At 32.0% G+C, this 25152-nt stretch overlaps 5 protein-coding genes across 8 annotated transcripts; 1 reads left to right on the top strand and 4 right to left on the bottom strand.

The window, feature by feature from the left end:
* Window positions 1-4573: 4573 nt before the first annotated feature.
* LOC111296604 (ADP-ribosylation factor 2-B-like) lies at window positions 4574-7825 on the bottom strand. 3 transcript variants are annotated; one of them, XM_022890997.2, is made up of 7 exons: window positions 7687-7825; window positions 6871-7031; window positions 6701-6771; window positions 5513-5632; window positions 5108-5226; window positions 4910-4991; window positions 4574-4817 (listed from the first exon to the last, which is right to left on the bottom strand). In XM_022890997.2, the coding sequence occupies exons 2-7, from the start codon at window positions 7016-7018 to the stop codon at window positions 4815-4817; spliced, it is 543 nt and encodes a 180-aa protein (XP_022746732.1). In that variant the 5' UTR covers window positions 7019-7031; window positions 7687-7825; the 3' UTR covers window positions 4574-4814. The 3 variants fall into 3 exon arrangements, with proteins under 3 accessions (XP_022746732.1, XP_022746731.1, XP_022746729.1); XM_022890996.2 differs by having other exon boundaries at window positions 7635-7694; XM_022890994.2 differs by having other exon boundaries at window positions 7592-7688.
* Window positions 7435-9068, bottom strand: LOC111296603 (WAT1-related protein At1g09380-like). Its single transcript, XM_089741561.1, has 5 exons — window positions 9045-9068; window positions 8755-8913; window positions 8505-8599; window positions 8181-8396; window positions 7435-7510 (listed from the first exon to the last, which is right to left on the bottom strand). Exons 1-5 carry the CDS (start codon window positions 9066-9068, stop codon window positions 7435-7437), a joined length of 570 nt encoding a protein of 189 aa, XP_089597687.1.
* A 2-nt stretch (window positions 9069-9070) lies between these two features.
* On the bottom strand, window positions 9071-10912 carry LOC149515482 (WAT1-related protein At1g09380-like). Its single transcript, XM_089741560.1, has 7 exons — window positions 10855-10912; window positions 10432-10484; window positions 10296-10363; window positions 9726-9788; window positions 9397-9618; window positions 9226-9275; window positions 9071-9159 (listed from the first exon to the last, which is right to left on the bottom strand). The coding sequence occupies exons 1-7, from the start codon at window positions 10910-10912 to the stop codon at window positions 9071-9073; spliced, it is 603 nt and encodes a 200-aa protein (XP_089597686.1).
* Window positions 10913-11526: 614 nt separating this feature from the next.
* Window positions 11527-12249, bottom strand: LOC111296202 (inactive glucose-6-phosphate 1-dehydrogenase 4, chloroplastic-like). The gene is made up of 4 exons (XM_022890363.1): window positions 12235-12249; window positions 11910-12115; window positions 11694-11802; window positions 11527-11580 (listed from the first exon to the last, which is right to left on the bottom strand). The coding sequence occupies exons 1-4, from the start codon at window positions 12247-12249 to the stop codon at window positions 11527-11529; spliced, it is 384 nt and encodes a 127-aa protein (XP_022746098.1).
* A 9562-nt stretch (window positions 12250-21811) lies between these two features.
* Window positions 21812-24628, top strand: LOC111298003 (uncharacterized). Of its 2 annotated transcripts, none has more exons than XM_022892663.2 (5): window positions 21812-21952; window positions 22701-23032; window positions 23638-23742; window positions 23847-23894; window positions 24019-24628. In XM_022892663.2, the coding sequence occupies exons 2-5, from the start codon at window positions 22766-22768 to the stop codon at window positions 24259-24261; spliced, it is 663 nt and encodes a 220-aa protein (XP_022748398.1). In that variant the 5' UTR covers window positions 21812-21952; window positions 22701-22765; the 3' UTR covers window positions 24262-24628. The 2 variants fall into 2 exon arrangements, with proteins under 2 accessions (XP_022748398.1, XP_022748399.1); XM_022892664.2 differs by having other exon boundaries at window positions 21935-22014.
* The last annotated feature ends 524 nt before the right edge of the window (window positions 24629-25152 follow it).

Below are 25152 nucleotides of genomic sequence, written 5' to 3'. Positions count from 1 at the left end.
TCATGGGTCTGTTACACCGGATGAGATGGAAAAGCCCGGAGGATTACGAGGAACTGATTCAGTATATAAAATTTTCTTTATAACATTTATTCTCCTCATATTCCTATGGAAACCGCTACGACCATACTGCAGCCAGATATTCATTTTTTATTTTGATTAAAATTCAATAGAAAATTTTTAATTGGATCTGATAATTTAAAATATGATATAATAATACGTTATGAAAATGATTAAATAAAAAAAATAAAAATAACACAGTTTAAAATTAAAAAAATAAATCATAAATTAATTTAATAAAATAAAAAAATTATATTTTATATTTTTATATCAATATAAATTATGATATATAATTTTTATATAAAATATGATACAAATATAATATTTTACATGATACAATAATACAACTTACTATATCTATTTTTAATGCCTAATATTTCTCCACTTAATTTTTCTCATTCTAATGATACTAGAAAAGTAAACCCCATATTATAAAAATTATTTTTGATAATTGTAAAATGAATTCAAGACTTTTTTTTTTCTCCTCTAGAAAACAGATTATTAAAACTGGAAACCATTCAAAAAATTTCAAAACCATATTGACTTTCATTTATTTATTGCAACCTCAAATTGCTGTAACATATATATCACATGGATTATAATGATGACCCAAGCAATTTGAATCCTTATATCTTTGACTGGTTTGAACAGTAACATTATCTTTTGAATTTGGAGACAGTAAAATTTTCCTTGATTGTCGGAACAAACTATCCATGAAAACTTTTCCTTGCAAGAAAATTAAGCGCTGGAGTAATTATATCGTTCAAATGAATGCATAATTATTCCAAATTAAGATTTGACTATGAAAGGAAACCAAGACTGCGCTAGCTGAGATTTTGATTAAGTGACATTGATTGGTAATAATTAAAAATTGTAACACAATATTTTCTTTTTGACTTTTCTGAATCTTTATTCAGTTTCTTAACAAAATTTCAACCTTATCAAACTTTCAAGGAATTCTTGCATTCGGTACAGAAGATTTACACTGTAAAAATGAATAATTTTCATATTATGATTTTATTTAACAACTAATAATTCATAAAAAAATTTCACTTTCACTTTCGCTTAATAAATAAGTATATATAATTATATTCGTGTGTATATATATATATATATATTTATTTATCTTATAGTTTTTTTCAGTATTTTTATTCTTATGCTGAATCTCATTAATTTAGTCCAATTGACTTTAGGATACATGTAACATATTTTATTTTGTTACTTATATTGATATATTCAGAGAAATGCAAATTAGACCTTTTAAAGTATTCTTTAATCTCTCTAATTTGGCACCTCAAAAACGAAAATGGCCTCTGGTAACCATGTTTTCTCTGCTGCTATTCTCCTGGTAGCATTTATTTCATGTGTCATTCCTATGGTATCATTCAAGACGTCCTGGCCACTGTTTGCTCCCAAACTCAGAATCAGGAAACCTGCGAGAAAATATTAGAAAGTGATCCACGCACGAAATCAGCAGACCTGCCTTTACTCTCAGTAATATCACTGGAGCTAGCTATGAAACAATTTAGTAAAACTTACAATACTTTCTTGGGATTTCGTATAAATTCTACTGACCCTAGTTTGAGAAGTAGTTTTGGCAAATGTGTGGAACTTTACCAGGACATGAAACACAAGCTCCAAGCTGACCACTAGTTGTCACTTCAGAAGCAATTCAAGAAGATCAATGACCTGGGTCAATTGACAACATTGGCTTACAATTGTGAAAACGGGCTCCCTGCAGACTCACCAACTGCTAGCATCACTGAAGATACGCTTCTAACAATCCAGTCTGCAACTTATGTCAATGAATTTGTTTTTCACTCAGCTTAGCAGGTTCTTTCTTTTAGGCCTTTAATTCAATTTGTGTAGACACAGCATACACTATCTGCGTTTTCACTTCTTATATAGAAATCTGTCCAGTTCCGGAGAATTTTGAAGAAACTTTCGAAAATATGATATACGTGAATAATGTTCCCATCATAAACAACTTATTGTGGTGGCTCTTCCTTTCTTTAACTTCATGGCATCAACAACTTATATCATTATTAAAAATAAATTAAAACAGTTTGGCGTGGATTACATATGAATGGTTGAACTTGGTTTGTTGATGTTCTGTGAACAAGTATATTTAAAATTTCCTTCACCTCTAACTCTTCCTCTTTGCTTTTCTCTTGATATTTACCCCCCCCCCCCGTCTTTTTCTTTCTTTCTTTCTTTAATGGTTGGTAAGAAAATTTAAACATGGGGAAATTAAAAAACTTATAACTATAAATCTGCTAATTTACAATTTAATTGCAATGGGAAGCTTGTTGTTCTCAAAATGATTGTGTTCAAAAAAGTTACAGTCAGTACTTTATTCTTGGACCAATCAATTGATATGGTCCACATCATCTAAACTATACGTTAAATATTCCAAAAATTTCGTGAAGCAGATGGAGAGAAAAAACCTAGAAACATTAATTTAATGAAAGCCATGTTACACAGGTGGCTTGTCAACAACTTGCTTATTTATTAATAACTATGATTAGAAATTTTATAAAAATAAAAACCAAAAACAAATCAAAATGACAGATGATGGTCCTTCCTTCATCTTTATGCTAGCTGATCAAGATTGTTTTTTCATCTTTACAACAAGGGTAGGAAACGAGTATTTCTAGGAGTGGTATACTTTTTTGGGTCACAAATTCTTTATATGATAAATAGAGTTTGGCGTATTCCAGGAATGCAACTTGATTTCAGGTGCGTGGGGTACATTATTGTGGTAAGGATAGAGAAGGTCTTGATTTATCATCGGATAGAACTCAATAGTGATCGTAGGACCAAAAAGGTTCCATTATTGTTCAAACAAAACTAAGCGAAGTCAGGAACTTTATTATTCCAGATGATTCAGGAGGGATTGGATTGCATGAAAAACATTCTTGTGGGAAACCACGGAGACATGTGAAATCCAGTTCCAGCTTCTTATCTTCTGGAATGCAAAGTCAATCCATTTATCAATATAAGCTAAAGCGTATCCATAACTGGTCTATGCTTGAAGCTTGATGTAATCTAGGTCTAGACGCCTTTCCTTCTTCAGCCTGTACATAGCTTCTTTTTTTTTTTTTTCTCCAACAGGATATTCGAAATTAACTTTGTAGCATCTATGTTAAAACTACCAGTTGAAAAGTGCCAAAGATGTTGCCATCTCCGAGAAAGAACACTGAACATCACCCGACAATGCACTAATATCCTATTATTAAAATCTCCATCACCTTGTCTGAGAGACTGATTTTTCAAATAAAAGTACATGCCAGCACAAGTAAAATAAGAAAATAAAATTTAGAAACATCATGATTCATGGGACTTTAATAGCATAAAACTTAGAGTTTGGGGAGGCTTGAATTCACCGTGTTTGGTGGGCTTGCACAGGTGAGCTGCAAAATTGGCAAAAACGACAATTAAAATCAAGATCATGATTTAGAATAAGAAAACTGCAAACTCTGTTTCCTTACAACTTCTCCTCTGTTGTTGATGAGGAAAAGAAACCGGAAACGGACGAATTTACGTGCACAAAAAGCACAGATGACACTATTCCATTTGGTTGGGCCACAACTCAGAACGAATTTTTACCCTTTGCGAAAGGCCAATGGGCCGAGAAAGGTCGTCATGAAGCAAGGACACCTGCACTGCACCCTCCACCCACTGGTTCATTAGATAAAACAAAACTACTCAGTCATAGAGGCCTGTTCTGTCCTATGTACTACCAAGACGTCTGCTATCATCAGCTATTTGACAAATATTAACCAACGTTTGTCTAATTATTTTTTTCTTAATTTGATTTTCGATGAAATTTGGTGATTAAAAAACTTGTAAATGCAATTTGTTTATTGCATATCATAGTCACTTGCATGGACGAATGAATTAAAGCCATCTTAAAATTAAGATATTCATGAGTTTGAAGGTGGATTTAATCGACCTTTGAGCTTGACTCATTTATTATTAAATCAAGTTAAATTTAAACATTTTAATATCTGATTCAAGATGTTCATAAGCTAAATCAAATTTTAAATTTTTTAATTGTTAAATTAGATCATGATTTTTTTATTGAACCTTAAAATTTCAAATCAATTTGACATCGAATAAGAGTGAATTTCGAATTAAATCAAGCTCATGATTTATCCACTAAATTCCTTTTATATCTAAAGGCATTGAATTTTATTTCATTTGATATAATCATAATACCAAAAACAATTAGATGAAAACCCGATTCTTGAAACTTGAATTCAAGAAATTTTGAAGCAAATGAATTTTCTGGATAATAACTTTGTTTTAATTAGGCGTTACTTTTAAGTTGTTGAATAAAGGATAATCACCACTATCCAAAGGAAAATTTCCCATACTCGGATCCCCAGTTAAACAAATGAAAAGGCGGATCAGAGAAAGTGATGTATGTGAGCACATAAAATGAAATTACCTCGTCAAAATAAATTAAAAAGGTTCCCTCTTCCTACTCCGTCAACTCAAAGCTTTCTAACGCTAACAAGAATCAACCAATGATCATCCATTGAAAAGTACCGCTGTACGGGGAACATAGACACGTCAACAATGAATTTTTGAACTCTTTGAACAAAGATTACTTGAAAACACTCTACAAGGCAGGCAAAATGCCTACATCTAGTTCACTAAAAATATCGATCTTTACTTGTAGAAGTCACAAGGAAAAGAAAAAAATACAATAACATAAAATAAAATAGCCTCCACGATTGCTGCGTGAGATGTCACTGAAAGTTCGACCCATGGAAAAATAAAAAGAAAGCAATAAATTAGAACAGAACAATATCCACAATGGATGCACATGTCAGTCTGAACCTACCTTGTTAGCTATGTTGTTGGAGAGCCAGTCCAGTCCTTCGTACAGCCCTTCACCGGAGGTGGCACATGTACTTTGGATATACCTGTGAGAGGCACAAGAATGACCACATTCTATCAGAAAATATTTTGAGTACAAAACACATAAATGTCCTAATCATTTGTAGATAAACAAACTGGGGAGAAATTAATAATAAACTACCAATGGCGCTGACGGAGGGAGTGAAGACCAAGCTTATCAGTTATCTCAGCAGCATTCATAGCATTTGGTAGATCTTGCTTGTTTGCAAATACAAGCAGCACAGCATCCCTCAGCTCATCCTACGCATATGAGAAGCAACAAAATGATTGAAAAGGTAATTACATGTGTATAATCAGCTAACGTAGACCACAGCCCTAACAATTCTCTACCCTTCTCTCATTACTTAAAATTCAATACATTAAAGAAAATGCAACCAACAATGGCAGTGCCCAACACAAATTAGGGGTGACTAAAGTTATATATGGTAATCAAAAGTGGACAAAGTTGGAAACTATCCAAATTTCAAACAACATGCTGCCTAATACCAAATACCATTCAGCAACATGCCATAAAGGAAAATGGTACCTCATTTAACATCCGGTGAAGCTCATCCCTGGCCTCAACCACACGGTCACGATCATTGCTATCAACAACAAAGATTAGCCCCTGGGTATTTTGGAAATAGTGCCTCCATAAAGGTCGAATCTGAAAGTGCCCATAAAAAATATCAAAACATGACATGTGATCAAACTCAAGATATTTAACCCTTAATTTGAGTAAAGGTAAAGGCAAGTACTAAAAAAAGCAACCAACAATTCATACAAAACATCACCATTACTTTATTAAAAAGAAGACACAATGTTGATTGCACTTATAAATTAAAAAAATACAACAAAAACCAAAGCCAGATTTGACTTGGCATTGCATCACCATTGGCACCATTCAGCACAACTATCAGCACCAGGTTCCACATATCAGGAAATTGAAAAGAAAAGCAATTTCCTAAACACTGTTGTAACTGCTTACAAGTTAAAAATGATTACAGATAATTAATATACATACAAACAAGTACATAAATGTTGTGTCATCTTTGCCACAATGCAGATAGCCTTCCTCCAATAGCCTAAGGAAAAAAACTCAAAGCATTAAGCTACTATGCTCTATAAATCAAGATATCATAAGGTTGTGTTATGTGCTGATATAGCACACAACAGACCACTAACCAAGATTGCTAGGAAAAGATACATACATAAATAAGCATGTGATGTTAAATAAGCATGTGATGTTTGCCACAGATCGAACAGCCTTCCTCATTTAGTGAAGAGGAAAATTGAAACATAAGGTGGCAGCAGTAAATGTAGCTTATAAATATGTTATGTGCTGACGGATAACAATCTAATCAGCACAGGACCGTCCATAAGCACACTTAATAGCAAGGAAAATTAAATACAGCAAGAGGAAAACTTATGTGTCAGCCACAAAGCAGATAGCTTCTCCTTATACAACCAAAGGAAAAACTTGAAAGACAAGGTGGCATTAGTAGATGCAGCTTATGATTATGTTATACGCTGATGATGGCATATGTCATCAGCATAAGACCGTCCATAAGCACATTCGACAGTTGTAACTTGTAACAGCAACTGCTATTGTACAATTGAATAACATGGCAAATTATAACGTTCCTATCAAGCAGTAAGGGCCAGGAAAACAATATAATAGTAAATTCCTGAATATTATGGTTTGTTCCACAAATTTGAGTTCCTGTTGTATTACCTTGTCCTGACCACCAACATCCCAAACAGTGAAGCTAATGTTCTTATATTCCACAGTCTCCACATTAAACCCTGCGTGAGGTAGCAACATGCATCACTATTAATGGTCGAATTATTAAAATATTACAAAAAAAATATATAATAATAATAATAACAAAGAAAGGGGCACACCGATAGTGGGAATGGTAGTGACAATCTCTCCGAGCTTGAGCTTGTACAAGATGGTAGTCTTACCAGCAGCATCAAGACCCACCATAAGAATTCGCATCTCTTTTTTAGCAAACAGCCGACTGAACATCTTAGCAAAAGACAGCCCCATCCTTTTATCTTGGCTGACCCAAAAAACAAGATACGGTCAATCCCAATTTATTCATCCAATTAATACTATGGAAAAAGGAACAAAAACCATTTGACTTATATATAGCCACATATAATACAAGAAAGCTCCCATTTATAGATAGATGTATGCCACTGCCCAAAATGGAAGAGATAAATAACATTAGGAAGAATTTCTTTTAAAGCAATAGCAATCTAAACAACCAGATCTAAATCAGCTACAATATCATATTTCGAATGAAATGAATGAGCACATCAATGAAGGGAAAAATAAGCCAAATCAAACACAAGAAGAGGATATTGCAGAAAACAATATATATCTTCAATATATATTGTAGAAAGCTGATACTTGTAGTATATTTCATAGAAATGAAGATCCAACTGGAAAAATAAGCAGATCTAATAAAATCCAGATCCAGATGTAGATGTAGAATCAAATAGTGGAAGACCCATCAGCCCAAAGCAACGCAAAAGACTGTAATATATACACAGAAATGTAAACACAAGCATAGAAAATCACAAGTCAGAAAAAAGAGATTAGAGATGAGAAAATAACATGCAGAAGCAGAAGGCAATAGAGAGAGAGATTTGGACTGTACACGGCGAGATATCGAACAAGTAACAAGGAAGAGAAAGAAGGTTAAAACTTACATCTAATCAAGATCAACTCAAAGATGGACAATGGTATTTAAAAGGAGCGGAGATTTTGGGTTTTGTTTCCTTAACGTTGCGAGCCCTTAGATTGTAACGCTGTCGTTTGTCTTGTGCAAATTGTCTTGTGTTGGAGATTAACTATCATATACAGTATTAACTTAGTATTCAGGTAAATTGGGACATTTTTTTAAAGCATTAATAAAAATTGATAATGTTGGATATGGCACATTTAGTTTGTGTTTATGTATTGCTCAACAATTATTTATTTGTTATGAAATTAATAATTTTTGGAAGCTAGCTCAAGTAATTCTTCTATTTGGAATGCCAAATAATAACATTAGAATTTCTTTTCTTTTAATGAAGTTGAACATTAATAACCATTTGAATTTTGAAAATTTTGAAAGAAGTGACGCATCATCACATTCTTCTCTCAGAATACATCATCACTAACAAACTGCATCCAAAACCAAAAGGCATACATTCATTACTACTATGACAATTCCACCCAGGCACCCACAACCACAACCATTCTTCTTAAGCAATGCTTTCCTTTCTCATGTGGATGCAACTGCAGTTCCAAGTCATGCTTTCTTAATGGTGCTTGATCACCTCTCTCTAAATCCTTGCTTTTCATCTCTTTAATCTCCCTATCCTTTCCCCACAGAACGCCATTGAGTCCACCAACAATCAGATCTGACCCTACAACTCTGATCAATCATCCTTACAATTATTAATCATTTACATTTTACAAAATTAAACTGGAAACATAAACAATTACTTAGCGGAATGGTACATAATTGCATTGGTTTACGCACGTTCCAACATATAACTTCTCACGAAGCAGGGCCCAGATTCCAACAGCTACAATAACAAGCAACAAGGGGCCGAACACTGACACATAGAGAGGACCCTTTTTTTGGATACTCCAGGACAGGAGGCAATGTTACTGCATTACGCACAATTCCCAGAAATATTCAAACATAATTTGTTTAATTTTACTCATCAATCAAAATCTACTAACTTCTTAACCAAGTGAACCATGCATGCATGCACGCTTATGCTTACCGCATACAGACCGGCAATAAGCCTCACACTGGAGCTCAATGACCAAGCAGATATTTTGTGATAGGAAAAGATGCCTATGACTGTACATTCAATGCTGATGATGAAGCACATTAGAGCTGTGCATGTGTAGGAAGCTGCAAAGTTCTTGCTTGTTTGTCCCTGAAATTTTTGAGCGAATTATATGTATGCAAATTAAAATATGGACTTTGTATGAACTTTCAAAAAGTTGCTCTTCAACATTTTTTTTTTCAATAAGAGGAACAAGTATGCATTATATGGATTAACCATACCGCCCAAGCAACAGCACTGGCCATTACTAGAAAGGGACCCAGGAAGAAGTTTGATCATTTTTGGAGCTTTTACTTGTCATATCATCAGCATATTTCCAGTGAATGCTGGATTCACCTATGCCAACGGTATGTCCATGGTAACATCATTGCAACATGGCTCCACCAACACATACTAAAGTACCTAATACCTTAGCGTGCCCAGATGCCTTCTTTATTCCCACAGCTTCTTGCCTAGTAATTAATTAAAGTCATCTATTATCAGGGGGAAAAAAAAAACTGAAGTCTAGCTAATGCTTGGTGGTCCCCGGTGACTATATCCAGTAATTGATGAATATTTGAAGACTTGGATTACTGAAGAAATGACTCCGGTATCTGTAAAGAGCTGTGAGAACAAATGTGGCTGCTGGGAGTACATTGTTCAATGCGCATGCAAACTGTTGCAGTAGAATTTTCCAGCCCTACAAAATGAAAAACCTCGTTTGCTGTTGCTGTGCATATATTCATGTTTACTTTGAAGTTGGCCATTAAGTTACAGCAGTTTTCATAATAAGGAAGAAAAGGAACAATAATTGTCCTAATGAAATGCAAAAGGCCACCTTAACTAAAGATACAAAGTAGGATGCGCATGCTTGAGCTTTCTAACAACTTTTGAAGTGAAAAGAACATGAACAAAAGACTTACTCTGTCAGTGAGCATAAGAAAATCTTGAAAAGAATACGCTTAGTGATCTTGGGTCTTGTTTTCCTGCATAAAAAAGAGTGACAAATTAAGGTTTCTATAACAAGTATGAAAATTAAACCTACAAATTAACATAAATATATGTATAAGTAGCCTGGAACTATATATATATATATATATATATAATCAGCCTGGAACTAGGGAAGAAAAGCAGGAAAAAATTAAAATGTATATATGATATGAATACATGGCAACCATACATATATAACTGATGTTATTAATCAGTGTAAACCTTTTTCCTCAAAAGCTCTCAATTAATGTCACTTCAGATGACAATTGCTGGAAAATTGCATTAACGAAAAGCCAATAGACCAAATGACTTGGCAGCCATGCATGGAGTTAAACTTACTTTTTCGAAGAAGTTGCAAATCAAATACATCTCCTTTCAGCCGTTCGATTAACAGAGCGCTCTGTGTGACTTAAACTACGGCTTCATGTACAGAGGCTTTTGTTTTTTTTTTCCAGAACAGTTATAGTATTATATATTGTATATAAGTTGTAAATAGTACTAACATATCCTTTATTCTTTCCTTGCTGTTTCTTAGAAAACAAACACGAACTGTACTGCCTGTAATGGTGTCCTATTCCATTTCATTAAAGGCACTTCAAGAAAGCTTAATCTAATTAACTAACATTAAAAAAAGAAAACGGAACCTTTCTGCATCCATTTATTATAAACAGATAAAAGCATCAGTGCTATTCCTAGACATCCACTTGAAATTCTGACTTAGACCCAAAAAAAATTGTAAGGAAAAAAAAAAAGTAGATTGACTAATGCTGATGTGAAAAGTTCAAAGCCCATTAATTGGGTGCACCCCTACTTGACAGTTTTCTTAACAAGCAGAATAACATATATATTACGCATTATAATTCAGAAACAATAAATGAAATGGCCAAAAGATGTGGTAAGTGGTAACTTAATGAAATAGGTTCTTGATGAACAAATTAATCACTTCCGCTCCAAGAAATAGGCAAATGGGTGATGGCAATGGTGGCAAAGATTCGCCGGTATGCAACAAGAACAAAAGTTTTCATTCCAGATTCATGGCCAGCTTTAATGTGATGTTCATGCCTGCATAGCCTAGTTGCACAAGAGCATTGGCCAAGAATGGCATGAAATCACCCAACATTGTTTCTTTAATTCTCTAGAGCCGATATTGCCACTAGTTAGCTCCCCAGAGAGTTACAGAAAGCTTTGGAAAGACAGAAAAGAAAATACTTATAATCTGAAATGGAGAAATGGAAAGCTCCCTCTATATACATGGAGGGCAAGAGTTTCAACAGAAAGCGAAAGAAAATCCCTGCATGAAAGCAGAGAAACTATTCAGGATTTCTTGCAACACCTGGGCTCTGCATGGGACAAATGGTTGTTACCACTTGAAAATAAAGTTGCTTTCAGTTTTGTTTTATCTTGGGCTTGTTAGCTGTGGCTATATGTTCAAAGAAACTTAAAGCAAGAAAATTGCCTTATGCCCCGTCAGCTACAACCACAACTGGGACCTACTTCCCTTTTGCGGGTTGTAGCCCTGTGGTTGTTACAACTCATCAATCTGCAAGGCTTCCAACCATGCCAGAAGAAAAAAAAACGCTTCCCAAAGTCAATTTCTTGAAGAAGGATCTGCAGTAAATGATGTCCGCTAACCAAAAATGTGTGGATTCCAGTGGCCATTAATTAAACATCATATCTAATTGAAGGGAAGCAATATTTTGAGGGGTTGGGGATATCTTGAATGTAATAATCTCCTTAAAAAAATGTTAGTTGTAAACCTATTTGATCTTTAGTTCGAAGTTCGGACTCCTTCCCCATACAGTGCAATGAATAAAGTAAAAAAGAGATGTAATGAACATACAGTGTGTTCATAAAAGCACATGTGGACTAATAATAGTATTTACTTTTGAAACCCGGTTTACCTGCACATTACGGATGTATGTCCGACTCCACAATCGTTCAAAAACTAGATTTGGAAACCTTAATACTGTGAGGTTTTCAATAAGGTTCCTCCCAAGGCGATGATCTATCCTGTAATAAGATTGATTTAAATTGTAAAGTAATGAATATGTATAAATTCTATGATAATGGATGGAACAGTTTGTTAATACAAAAGGATAAACAACATGCATATGCACCTGTAAATTTGCTTCGCCTCAAACTTAGAAATAAGGGATTTTTTAACCCATTGAGAAGAAAACGCATCAAATCCAAAAGGTTTCTCAATTATTATACGATTCCAACTCTTCTTTGTTTTGGCATTATCAGCAATTGAGAAAGCAACGTCCAGAAATGCTTCTTGTGGAACAGAAAGATAGAATATCCTGTTTGCTCGATATCTCCCCTGAAGTAGGTAAGATGTTAAAGAATCAATTATCAAAATTCCAAAGCATCCAGTTTGAAGATTGGAAGGTAAAACAAAATGCATGAGTTGAAAACTTAGAGTTTTTTAACTTTGCTTACCTCAATCTGTTCCATTCGAGCATTCAGCTTAGACATCCCTTATTTGTTGTCATAACTGTTGGAGATTACTATAGCTCTAATACCACTTGTTAGGCTAAAAAGCCCTAATCTACGTCCACACGGATGAGAAACAAAATCTAGTAATTGTAGAGAATTACAAACATACAATAAAACATGGCAACCACTCAACAATCAATACCTATAGACCCTTTCAATCTCCTCTAGTCTTATGGAGTATTTTCAATCCAAACAAACACATACTCATATGTATCCTTTCAACACAACCAAACACATACCCTTATGCACCCATACATCATACCTATGTGGACCCTCTCAGTCTCCTCTAGTCCACTCACAAACAAACATACACAGCCATAAGATATAAATCTTCAATAGTCTTATGGGGTGTCTATCCCACAAAACCCTACAACTCTCTTATATCTTTTTCTCATACTTAATCCTATAGAGAGTTCACATATTTATAACCATACAAACTTGCCTATTAAAAATCTTTTTCCTTTTAGAATTCTTCTTCTGCAAGTCGTCTTGTCCATCAAGCAATATTTAACAAATCCCAAACAAATCTCTTATGGGATTTGAGTCATTATTCCTAACAATCTCCACCTTGACTCAAATTCCATCAATTATTTGTTTTCATGCTATACATGCTTGGCTCCACCTCTTCGCACATCTCGAACCATGCTCTTCTCATGTCTTGAACCTTCAACTATTTCCACATCTCGAACCTTCGGTTCTGATACCACTTGTTGGGGACCACCATTAGGGACGACAATCCAATCCATCCTCGACGGGTTCCGATCCGACCCTATGAGGTCAATTTTTTTTTTAAAATTCATGTTTCGGGTCGGGTCAGGTAAGATTAAAAAACAATAAGGGTCAGGTCGAGTTTGGGTTTTAGGCAAACCCGACTCGAACCGATATTATATAAAAAATTATTTTTTAATTTTTATTTATATATATTTATATAATGATATTTTTAAACATTTATATTTAAAAAATAATATTTTATATTTTAAAAAATAATATTTTATTAATTTCGGGTCGGGTCGGGTCAGGTCAGGTACGATTTATATAATATCGAGTCAGGGTCGGGTATGAAAAAACAAAAAAAAATTTTGGGTAGGATCGGGTTCGGGTTTATTAAAGCATTAAGTCAGGTCAGGTTCGGGATGAGTAAAACCCGTCCCGAACCTAATCCGATGCCAACCCGATTCATCATAGCTCTGATACCACTTGTCAGGCTGAAAAGCCTAATCTACGTTCACGAATGAAAAATAAGATCCACTCGTTATAGAGAATTACAAACATACAATAAAATATATCAACCACTCAACAATCAATACCCATAGACCTTTTTAATTTCTTCTAATCCGATGGAGTATTCTCAACCCAAACAAATACATACACATATGTATCCTTTCAACATAATCAAACATATACCCATATACACCCATACATCATACTTATGTGGACTCTCTGAGTGTCCTCTAGTTCACTCACAAACAAACATATACACCCATAAGACGTAAATCTTTAGTAGTCTTATGGGATGTTTACCCCACAAAATCCTGTAACTTTCTTATATCTTTTTCTCATATCTAACCTTATAGAGACTTCACCTATTTATAACCATACAAACTTGCCTATTAAAAATCTCTTTCCTTTTAGAATTCTTCTTCTACAAGTCTTCTTGTCTATCAAATAATATTTAACAAATCTCAAACAAATCTCAAACAAATCTCTTATGAGATTTGAGTCATTATTCCTAATAATAACCTCCATTAAAGTAGAATATTCTACTAAGAAACGCATCTATCTTGTCCCCACAATTTTGCCTGGGGTAGGGAATTACAAGAAAATGATAAGAAAAAATAAAAGGACCACTAAATTGTTGATAATTAATGTAGTATCTAAACACCTTTCATACATAGCTAACTACAGCATGAATGCAATTATGATTTTCTAAACTCTAACAGTCAATTTCACTTGAAAAATTTCTTAACAAGAAATTAGTTTGTAGAAATCCAAAACAGATTTGCAGGTGTGCACAGTTAATTAGTACTGCCATCTCTAAACATAAGCAACAAGTTCTTATTAATATCATTCCACTAAATATGTGTTGCTTATCATTAAGTAAGTTGCCAACGAAATATAAGGATTAGGCAATTGCCTGATCCATAAAAAAAGAATGAATAAATAAACAAAAACTAATAAGTTGATGAAACTTCTTCATTCCCATTAGTTAACAAAGAGTATATCTTCTTCCATCTCTTGAACCTTCTCCTATCACCTTTTGAAACCATTCCAATCTGGAATAAACTACATAATAGAGCTCTAAAAGCAAATTCCTTTTGAAAATTATGGAATCTTTATAATACAAAGATTAAGAATTGTAGACAAAGATTTCACAGAGGGGACATATCGTAATATGAATGAGGACCGTGTTGATGATCAATGTGGCAAGTTAAAGTTGAAGCAATGAGGGATCTTAAGTCTTCATTTGTCAAATTCTTTCTGGAATTACCAAAGATACCAACATTCTGCAGTCATGTAAATGATATATTGAAGGATGAGAAACACTTATCACATTTTGCAACATCAAATATTGTTAATGCATGTGAGAGAAATAAAGTAATTCATTGTATTGATGTATCTTTTCCATTTAATACAAAGAGAACTTTTGTTTTGGTGGACTCAAAAATCCATTCAAAGAGCCTAATGATGTGAAAAAAATAAAATCCATAAGAAATGAATGGCCAATTTGATAATAGAAAACCAAACTCTTTAGACATTAGAGTAGCACTACCTCAGGAAGAAAACCACTGTAATATAGAGCAAATAATGTTGGAAAAATCTTATTCCGAGGTAGTTTAACAGTAATGCATAAGAGGATCCTCTATGTTGATCATCAACATAAATTTTATAATAATATCAATTAAATGATGTTTTTTATATGATTTATACTAGATATATGATTAACTGTTCATCACATAAAAAAATTATTCTATTTTAATTAAAAAAGATATTCAAATATTAAAAAAATATTCACTATTAATTTTAAAGTTTAATAAAAGATTTAAAACAAAGTTTATTTTTAAAATATAAGAATCTATACCTTTATATAAAAGTTATCCCCAAGTAGATTTTCTTAACAGTTCATAATAAGCCATTTTTTATTCAATTATCGTGATTGAAGGTGAAATGGTCAATTCAATGTAAAATGTAAAATAAGTATTTAATTTAAATTGATGAATAAAAACTCATTTAAATAGCAATTTGAAGGTTCAAAAAGAATCTTTATTATTTATCATTTTATTTAATTATTTCAACAAAGATTTTGTAGTTTGTGTTTTCCTAAAAGAGAACTCCTATATTGTAACTAAACTAGTTGTAACTTTAATTCATAGATAGAATTCAACCAAAAAAAATATTCCTTATCATTTTAATTTTTTAATGATTCATCTTTCAATCTTCTATATGATTTTTATGAATCTATAAAAAAATATTTATCAATTGAATGAATAAATGAATAAAAGATATAATATCTAGAGACCACAATTTCAGCACCACCTTTAATGATTTTAAAAGATTTATATAATTTACATAATTTTTTATTAATCCTTGGGATTTTACATTTTCAAGATTCATCAAACCAACTAGATATTATTAGGTTGTACATGTTACGATATATAAAATATTTTTTAATTCTTGTCATAATTGTACCATACTTTAAAAAAGTATTTCAATGTCATAAAAAAAAATTTGAGGGCAAATTTAGGAAAGAAAAGAGAAAAAAAGCTTCTAAAGCTATTTTTTTTCTCGTACCTTACTTTTCTTTCTTTCTTTTCCTGTCTTTCTTTTTTCTCTCCCATTCACCAGTTGCTACCCCTCTTCTCTTCCTTCTTCATTTTTCCTTCTTTTCTTATTTCTTTTCCTCTTTTGCCATCCAAATATTTGCTTGATTAGCCCAGGCTTTCACCATTTGGCCAAAACTATCTTTTTTTATTTTATTTTTTGATAAGTTCCTCACAAATTATGAGGATTGTAATTTTTGCTTTTCTATGTGTGTTTTAGTTATGATTCTTGTGATAAGTTTTGCGTATGACAGAGAAAATATGATAGTATCGATTTTGGTGAAAATGGTGATTGTAATGTTTGTCTGATTATTTTTTATCTTTTTATTTGATGCGGATGAAGGTATGTTTTCAGTATAAATTTGGTTTGAGTTTGTGTTGGAAGTTACTTTTACTCTTATGTATGGATTTTTTTGCATGTGCTATCAACTAATATAATCTATTATCTTTCAAATAAAAAAGTAGACAAAAATCAAAATTGAATTGGATTTTTTGCAATAGCTTTATCTAAGATTGAATTTTTTGTAAATGGGTAATTTTTCTTTCCCATTTTTTCTTTCTTTGCATGTTTAGTGTATATATATATATATTTACTTTGCATGCAAATTTTTTTTGATTTATTAAATTACAAAAGTTTGTTGTATTTCTAATCTTTAAAAGTAGAAGAAAAAAATTTGTCCAAAACAAAGGAGTTTCGTGAGCAATACAAGAAAGATCACCTTAAAAATAAATTTTTTGCTGCTGTAAGTGTGAACAATGGTTTTTGTTATTTGTTAATAGGTTTTTTTTCATTTTAATTTAATTTTTCTTTTTCTTTATCTCTTTTGTGCTTAAATTCTGTTTGGCAAAGCTAGTGAAAATAAATAGAAGATGATATTTGGATCGATAAACAAGTTGAAGAACACAAACATTTTATCAACAAGGTAATCTTTTCAATTTTTTTTTAACATTTATGTTTGTTTTGTGGATTTATCATTAAGAATATGGGATCTGTAATTATAATTTTGGATTTTTTTTCTTTTTTGGTATTTGATATTTAGATGGCGTAAGTCATATTATAGTTATAATAATTTTGCATTATTATCTTTTGTCAGTTTTATCACTATGAAATTGGTCTTATTCTTGAGAAATTTATCAAAATATAGTATTTAAAACTAATGAAGTTGATGCATTTTCATGTTTCAAGATTTTTTCTATTATGCAGACACAATCTTCTTGATTGAACTTTTACTGTATCCAAGGAATGAAAAGCTTTTTATGATTTCCCTCTCATTTTTTGAGTTAAGATTATATTGCATGGTTTCTTACATACATCTTAATTAGTGAATGAATCATTTTAACTTATTCATCCTTTTAGTTGCTACTGTAAAGGCCATTAGTATGGGCACTCATTTTATGGCTTTCTAGCTTGGTTTTAAAAACCAAGGACAACATTAATAATGTCTTTATACATATTTTACCTAGCATGTGTGCAATCCATATTTTCACTAGCTATCTTTATAAAGCATTTTAGATACAACAAGTTTGTTATTATTGTTATCGTTTTTTTTTTTTTAAACGAATGAAGGGCGAGTTGGATTTCAAGGCTGTTTTCATTTTTGAATGTGTGCTTTCCTTATCATATGTGGAAGACAATGATAGCTAAGGTTTATTGCGCTATAAATTGCTAATAAATTATATAAACTTAACATGCTCATAAAAATAGCTTAAATTTTTCACCTAATTAATAGGTTCATTTTTTTCTTAATGACATGTTTTTATTTTATTGTATTCTCTGGATTCTCTTCCTCTATAGTACATATGAAAGTATATTCTAATTGTTTTTTGTTGTATTTACCCTACTAAATAGCAATTTTTTGGATTGATTGAATGTAGTGGAGTTGGATCACATGTTGGGCATCCATAGGGACATACTGCCAATGTGTTGTATCTGGTGGGATAAAAGTTTTTTAGATTGCTTGTTGTCTATTAAGCAATTTGCAATTGAGGTTTTGTTGAAATCATTATATTTAGTTATGATTATTGTGCACTAATGTCATGATTCATTTTTTAAATTTATTAATTGATTTTATAATGTGGCACACAAATGGGAACTAATTTGAAAATCAAAACAACAAGGTTTAGCCTTTGGAATAGACATTACACCTAGATTACCAACATAAGAGGAGAAAAACAAATCAAAATGACAATTGAAAAATGGTTTGAAGTTGATTCAAGTGAAGCAAGGGTAACCTTTTAAAAATTTATTATTTTTTCTTACACATTGTTTGCATAAACATTTTTTATACAAACTATACATTTTATAATTCTAGAACATCAAGTTTAATTGTCTAGTAAGAATTCTTGAAATTAATGCTTCTCAAAGGTGGTTTTATGACTTATTCACTAAATGCAATAGAACTGTTATACTATGTGATGAAAAATTTTGATGCATTAACACCATGAAAAAGTCCCTAATCCCAAGTAAGAATTATTTCATCAAAATACCGTTGTGTTCTTACACATATTTTCCTTTTACATCTCTTATAAATATTTTTTTATAGAGGCAACTGCCAATAACAATTGATGATCATACGAGAATTATGCAGTTCATGTTTTTTGAAAGTCTTGACAAGAGATTGGTGAAAGGATCAATGATGATTGTCATTGACCTAGCACTAAAAAATCCTATAATCATCCTAAACCATTGAATGAACTCGAAAATAAAGAATAAAAAATGAGAGTTTTTCAAATTTCAATGACAAAACAAGCCTTAAAGAAAGACGAAATATGTTACACAATTCATATGACCTATCAATCATAGAAAACCTTCCCTGTTGATGTTAGCTTCCTGATTTACCTATATAGCCTGCCTTGTAGATTTATTCTCTAAAGAATCTTCAGTAAAAAAACCAAGAACAAAATACACCACTATTCAACAAATAATTACATATGAATAACATTTTACAAAAAATAAAATCTAACTGATACGATACATTATTTTTGTTTGTTATAACAAAAATGAGAAAGAACCAACGCTCAACTATCACATGGATAACAAGTAAAGAAAAAATGTGCCTAATATACAAAAGACTTTAGATTGCATTTGATCAATAATTTTTACCATTTATTGCACTTTCTATCTGTTCATTTATTATCCCTGCATTTCACTACATTTGTTCAGTACATCAAACTCAATAAGTTATATAATTACTTTGTTGTTGCATGGTGGAAGAAATCAAAATGAAATGTTATGAAATTCTGTATTGGCATAAGAAAATAACAGAATTCCCTTTTAGTAGGTGGTGCAGTAACCTTGATTATAAAACTTATTATTATAGTATAGCAAAGATGAAAGGCATTGATGGTCTTATCAGTTACTAAAACAATAAAATGATTTGATTCCGACATGATAAACCAACTTTCACAAACTCAAATTGTGATATAAAAGAAAAGTTGTTAAAATGATAAGAGTTATAATGACAGTTAATGAAGATGCAATAAGGAAATAATAAATGCAAGGGCTAAATGATAAATAGTTAATGAGGTAGTTTAAGTTGTCGTTATAAGAGAAAAGACATGAAAGAGATGAAAACTTGTTGATATTTCTCAATGTGCACTATGCGACTAAAAAAAGTTGGTATAAGGAATAGGATTGCAAATAATTCTGTTTGACATATGCTAGTTTGACAGCAATTGCTGATGGCTTTTCTAAACTAGAAAAGTTGAGTTTAATTTGGTGTTCAACTATTACAAGTTTGGGAATAATGTCCATTGCACATAAATGCTCTTTTTTGAAATCTTTAGATTTGTGGGTAATTTATTGTTTTCAAACAGAGACTATAGTGATATTTTACACTCTGATGCAGTTCAATTGGATTGTTTATGGCTTATTCCTTCGAGATATAATTCTTTCTAGTACCAAGTGATGTACATACACCGCACTCAAATGTCCCTCCTCAGTTTTTAGTGCTTGAATAGCCTCACCATATTTTACAAACTTTTTAAGTGATCATCTATCATAATTATGAATAATCTTTTTTATTATTATGATGTAAATTTTGACTTTAACTCTTATCATTTTAACAACTTTTCTTTTATATCCAAAAATTTTATTTTCATAGTTAAAACAAGACCACAGCATGGCGTGGCTTGTCGGCTAATATTTTTTTAAAGTTGTCTACAATGTTATATCTTATTAATTTTAAAATTCTTATATTTCATTAGTTAGCAACAATAATAATGTTGAACCAAAATTAATAGCAAAAAATATTTCAATATTTAAATAACATTAAAAGCTATTTGATTTAGGATAAAATATACCTTGTAAGTGAATAGTGTTATTTGAACCCTTATTGTAACATATTTTTGTAAATTATGTATATTTAGTAGCTTTTGAAGAAATCAAGATTCGAGATTAAAAATAATTTTAGTAAATATCCATTGTAAATACATAAGTAAACTTCATTGATTATTAAATTTAGACAAATATCTTTTTGATTGCTTTACATCTTTTTTTTAGAACATGTTTATAAATTAATATTTCTTAATTAATAAAATTCGTGTAAGTATACATTTTTTACTGTAAAATGAACTTGCAAAATGATTTTTATCAAATAGATCGGTACATATTAAAATCAAAGTCAATGATGTAAAACAAAGCATTATATAATATAGTTATTTTATTTCAAACAGCAAGGCTTCAATGAGTTCAATAATGATTGAATCCCTCAGAATTCATAAAACTAAAGACAAAAATTCACACCAAAGAAGCTAAAAAAAAGCATAAAGTAGGAAAAAATTTATAAAATTCAATTTGTTTGTGATAAAATAAAATTTTTTAGGATTGAAAAATTTTTAAATATATGTAAAAAATGAATGAAGATAAAGACTTAATACTAAAATACTAGAAAAAAAACTTTTAAATACAAAAATCAAAATAAAAAAATTAAATATTTAAAATTTTTGTTATATTCTTTTTTTTTTATCTTCGATTATATATTTAAAGATTATATTATTTCTTATTGGAGCTTTACTTTAAATTTTATATTATATTTATTTACTTTTTGAATTTAAATTCACATTTTCTTTCCTTCAATTTAATTTAGTATTATAATGATTATTGTAATTTCATTACCATAAAAAAATACTAAAGTTATTTAATTATATTAATCTATATAATAATTAAACTTGATTAACAATTATGTGCATAGCACATATCATAAAAACTAGTGTGTGTATATATATATATATATATATATATATATATATATATATATATATATGATTTCGCAGCCTCAAACATATTTTATATATATACATATTTATATATGATTTCCCGGCCTCAAACGTAAGTAGCATGTCCTCTTATAGAAACCAAACATAAGCCAAAGCCATGCACAGCAAAGTGGAAGCGAAACGACAAATCATTGGATAAAATAAAATACAAGAGACGAGACAGAAATATAAGTTCTGGTCTTTTCTTTTTCTTGTTATAGTTTACGAAGTAGTATGCTAGGTAGAATAGAATGTACAGAATCATGTTACTAAGAACGTAACTTAACTTAGTTCGATCCATGAATGATGACCATCAGCATCAAGATTCATGCATCAACCAATAAAAGGTTCATCACCTATTCTAATTATTATCACCTAATGTATATACAATTTTTCTTCTTCGAAAGTGACCCCTCCACTAGCTCCCTTGTCTTTGATAAACTAATAAGACATAAATAGATGTAGCAGTAGAAAAGAAAAAAAAGTGGGAATCTTTTTCATAAGTTAGGCCTACCTTTGTTTTTAAAAGGACTGGTGGTTGGATCGTAATATTTTCTCCTCTCTTGCATTTTTCGTCAACATTGCAGGTGAGCTAAACTTTACTTTTTCTGCGTCAATTTTTTCATATCACATGTTGTAACTCTGGCAGGTAGATTTCTGGGTTTTCTTTTCATGTCTTTTCATTTGGGTATTTGATCAATTTTCTTTCTTGGCTTTTAGGGTTTTAAGCATTGGGTTTATTTTGTTTCGATATTTGTTGGATTCTCAATTTTATACGTTAATTTGATTGGTCTTAGATCGGATTATCTGAGTTTAGATTGTTCATCGATGGTTTGAAAAGTGTATTCTGGTCTTTTGCTCTCCTAATTTTGATTTTTAACTTTGTTTCTCAGCTTGCTTTTATTCCTTTCTGCAGATAACTTGAATAGTCACTCTCTTCTCTTCTTTATCCTGTATCCATTTGCTATCAAGGCTTCAAAAAAATTTGGGTTTTTAAGCTTTTATGAAGTTACACATAGTTTTATGGAGTATTAGTCATCAGAATTTTAGTGTCTGAATATATCTCATTGTTAGGAAGGTCAGTTGATGAGTTCAATCTTGAAGCTAAAACTCGAGCTCTCATTGCCCTGTTACTATCTTTTGATAATTTTGAATTACAGCTTAAGCGTTATTGACAACTACATATGGTTTGCATACACGTTAGGGGAATGAAGTTCAAATTTGATAACCATGAAAATTCTCAATTTTGAAACTGGGAGGAGTTCCTGATTTCATGTTTCATTTAGCTCATAAGTTCCTGGTTGTGTTACTTAAGTTCACTGTTGCTTAATGCAGCTGCTTGGATAAGAATATCAGTTTCATCCGTTAACCCATTGTCACTATCATCCAACTAGTTATTGATGGGGTCCGAAGGGCCAACAGCAGTAACCATCCATGTGACTGGTTTTAAGAAATTTCATGGAGTTTCAGAGAATCCCACTGAAACAATTGTTGGTAATTTAAAAGAGTATACAAAAAAGAAAGGTTTGCCAAAAGCTGTTATTCTTGGCAGTTGTAGTGTTCTTGAGACTGCAGGACAAGGAGCACTCACACCACTATACCAGACATTACAATCTGCCTTAGTTGGGAAGGATTCTGAATCTTCAAGTTCTGGGAGAATTATTTGGGTTAGTTACTCTACTTCTACAGTGTAATAATTGCTTTTTTCATGCATGCATATCAACTTCATGGCTGCCTCGCTGGAGGGCAGAAAATGGATCCTGTTCATGGTGTCGAAATTCTCTTATTATAGCACACTAGCAGCAATAAATCATCAATAGTTTATCGAATAATTCCATTTAGCTTTGCATGAAGTGGGCAGAGGCATTTAGCTACCTGCTTTATGCATAAAAAAGGGTATTATTATTGTAATTATAACTCTCACATAGTACCCAGCCTCTCCTCTATTCTTATAAAAATGTCCATAGTGGAAAACCGTAAAATCTCAGGTCACAGTAAAAATGCATGTTATGGGATATTGGGTTCTATGATTAGTCAATCTGGTAAATCTGAGGTTGGCCCTTTTTTCCAGCCATCTTCTTTGCACTTCTTTGCTACCTTCAGTACACAAGCAAAGCACACTTGCAATACATGAGGCCAATTTTGATGCATTGTTTATAAATGATTTTGTCAACAAATGTTATCTTAATGATTTGTCTTTGGTGCAATCAAACTCATTGCCTTAGAAATACACACCTCGTGTTTCTTTCCCATTCTTACAATATTTCTTCAGCTACATTTTGGAGTTAATAGTGCTGCAAATAGATTTGCTATTGAGCATCAAGCCATGAATGAAGCTACTTTTCGTTGCCCTGATGAGATGGGATGGAAACCTCAGGTTAGATATATCCCTTTGCCCCTTTCATGGTGCATGTGCAATTTGTCACACCTCTTTCTTCTCCAACTTTCTTCCTTTTGTTAAAAGTTCTGTATTGTATGCAGAAAGAACCCATTATTCCTGCAGATGGTGGAATTTCACGTGTGCGAAAGGTACTATGGTTGTCTTTAAATTATAGCTGTTCTTGCTTGGCATGGTTAAAATTACATGTGATACTATATTCTTTCAGATCTTACCTCCATCCTTAAAAGAGTTTCCTCTGTTACCTCTGTGCAGACTTCTCTTCCTGTTGAGGAGATTACAAAGGCCTTAGTAAAGAAGGGACATGAGGTGATGACTTCCAATGATGCAGGACGGTTTGTGTGCAATTATGTTTACTATCACTCCCTTTGCTTTGCAGAGCAGAATGGGACCAAATCACTCTTTGTGCATGTCCCTCTCTTCTTGACTATAGATGAGGAGACCCAAATGAAATTTGCTGCTTCCTTGTTGGATGTACTCGCATCTCTATGTCAGTGACATACTGTATCCACTCATCTTTATATCCAGGAAAGAAATAATGCGGTTGTACTGTTGTTGGCCATGTATGAGGGTGGATGGAAGGATGCATGTTTACTGAAAGGCTTTAATAAACAGATAAGTATATGCAAACGAAAAAAAAATGTATATCAGCACATACATCTTATGTATTTTTTTTTTCTAAATATTTCTTCTGGTGCTTGAAAATTTCTCAGAATCTTCATGTTAATATGTGAATAAAATTCTAGTTTGCTGCGGTTACCAAAACATTTGTCTGGTAACATCAACTGTGAGTTTCTTGGTAGACGGACAATGTTCTCGTGTCTTTGATACGCTATCAAGTTGCAAGCCTGCTTAATTTAATGTACTTCTTGTTGGAGTTGCTTTTTTTTTTTTTTTTTTATTCAGATTAACAGTAGTCCTCTGTCTCAGAATGTAAGGGATGGGTTATGGGGTAGTTCCAGTTTTCGTGTGAATGGTATAGGTCCACCAATGTGCATGAAGCAGTCCGTTACGCTCAAAATAACAGAACAAGTTATAATGTTTTCTTTTGAGCTGTTTCTGCAAATTTGCATCATTCAATTATTTCCCATGTCAACATTCTGCATTATCTAATGAGTAAATTGACTTGATTATTAGAGTAATGTTGTTCAGTTTTTACACCAGGTCACTCTCATGCAATGCAACCCCACCTAAAGTTTTCTGTAGAGGGGGGAAGAATGATGGGTGTAATAAGCTCGTGCGCCAACCTTGCACCTTTGAATTTTGATTGATGCTATGAAGTAAATAACTACTCAATCCAACCATGATGGCATTGTCATGTACATGTAGTAGCCAAAGTATTATTTCAAACTTGAACTAATTAAGAAGGAAGCAGGCGCGATGTCATGG

Source organism: Durio zibethinus, chromosome 12, assembly GCF_047325235.1.
Source record: "Durio zibethinus cultivar Kanyao isolate XHJ-2024 chromosome 12, ASM4732523v1, whole genome shotgun sequence".
NCBI classification, from domain to species: Eukaryota; Viridiplantae; Streptophyta; class Magnoliopsida; order Malvales; family Malvaceae; genus Durio; species Durio zibethinus.
The sequence above is the reverse complement of the archived record's forward strand: the minus strand, read 5'-3'. Positions and strand labels throughout refer to the sequence as shown.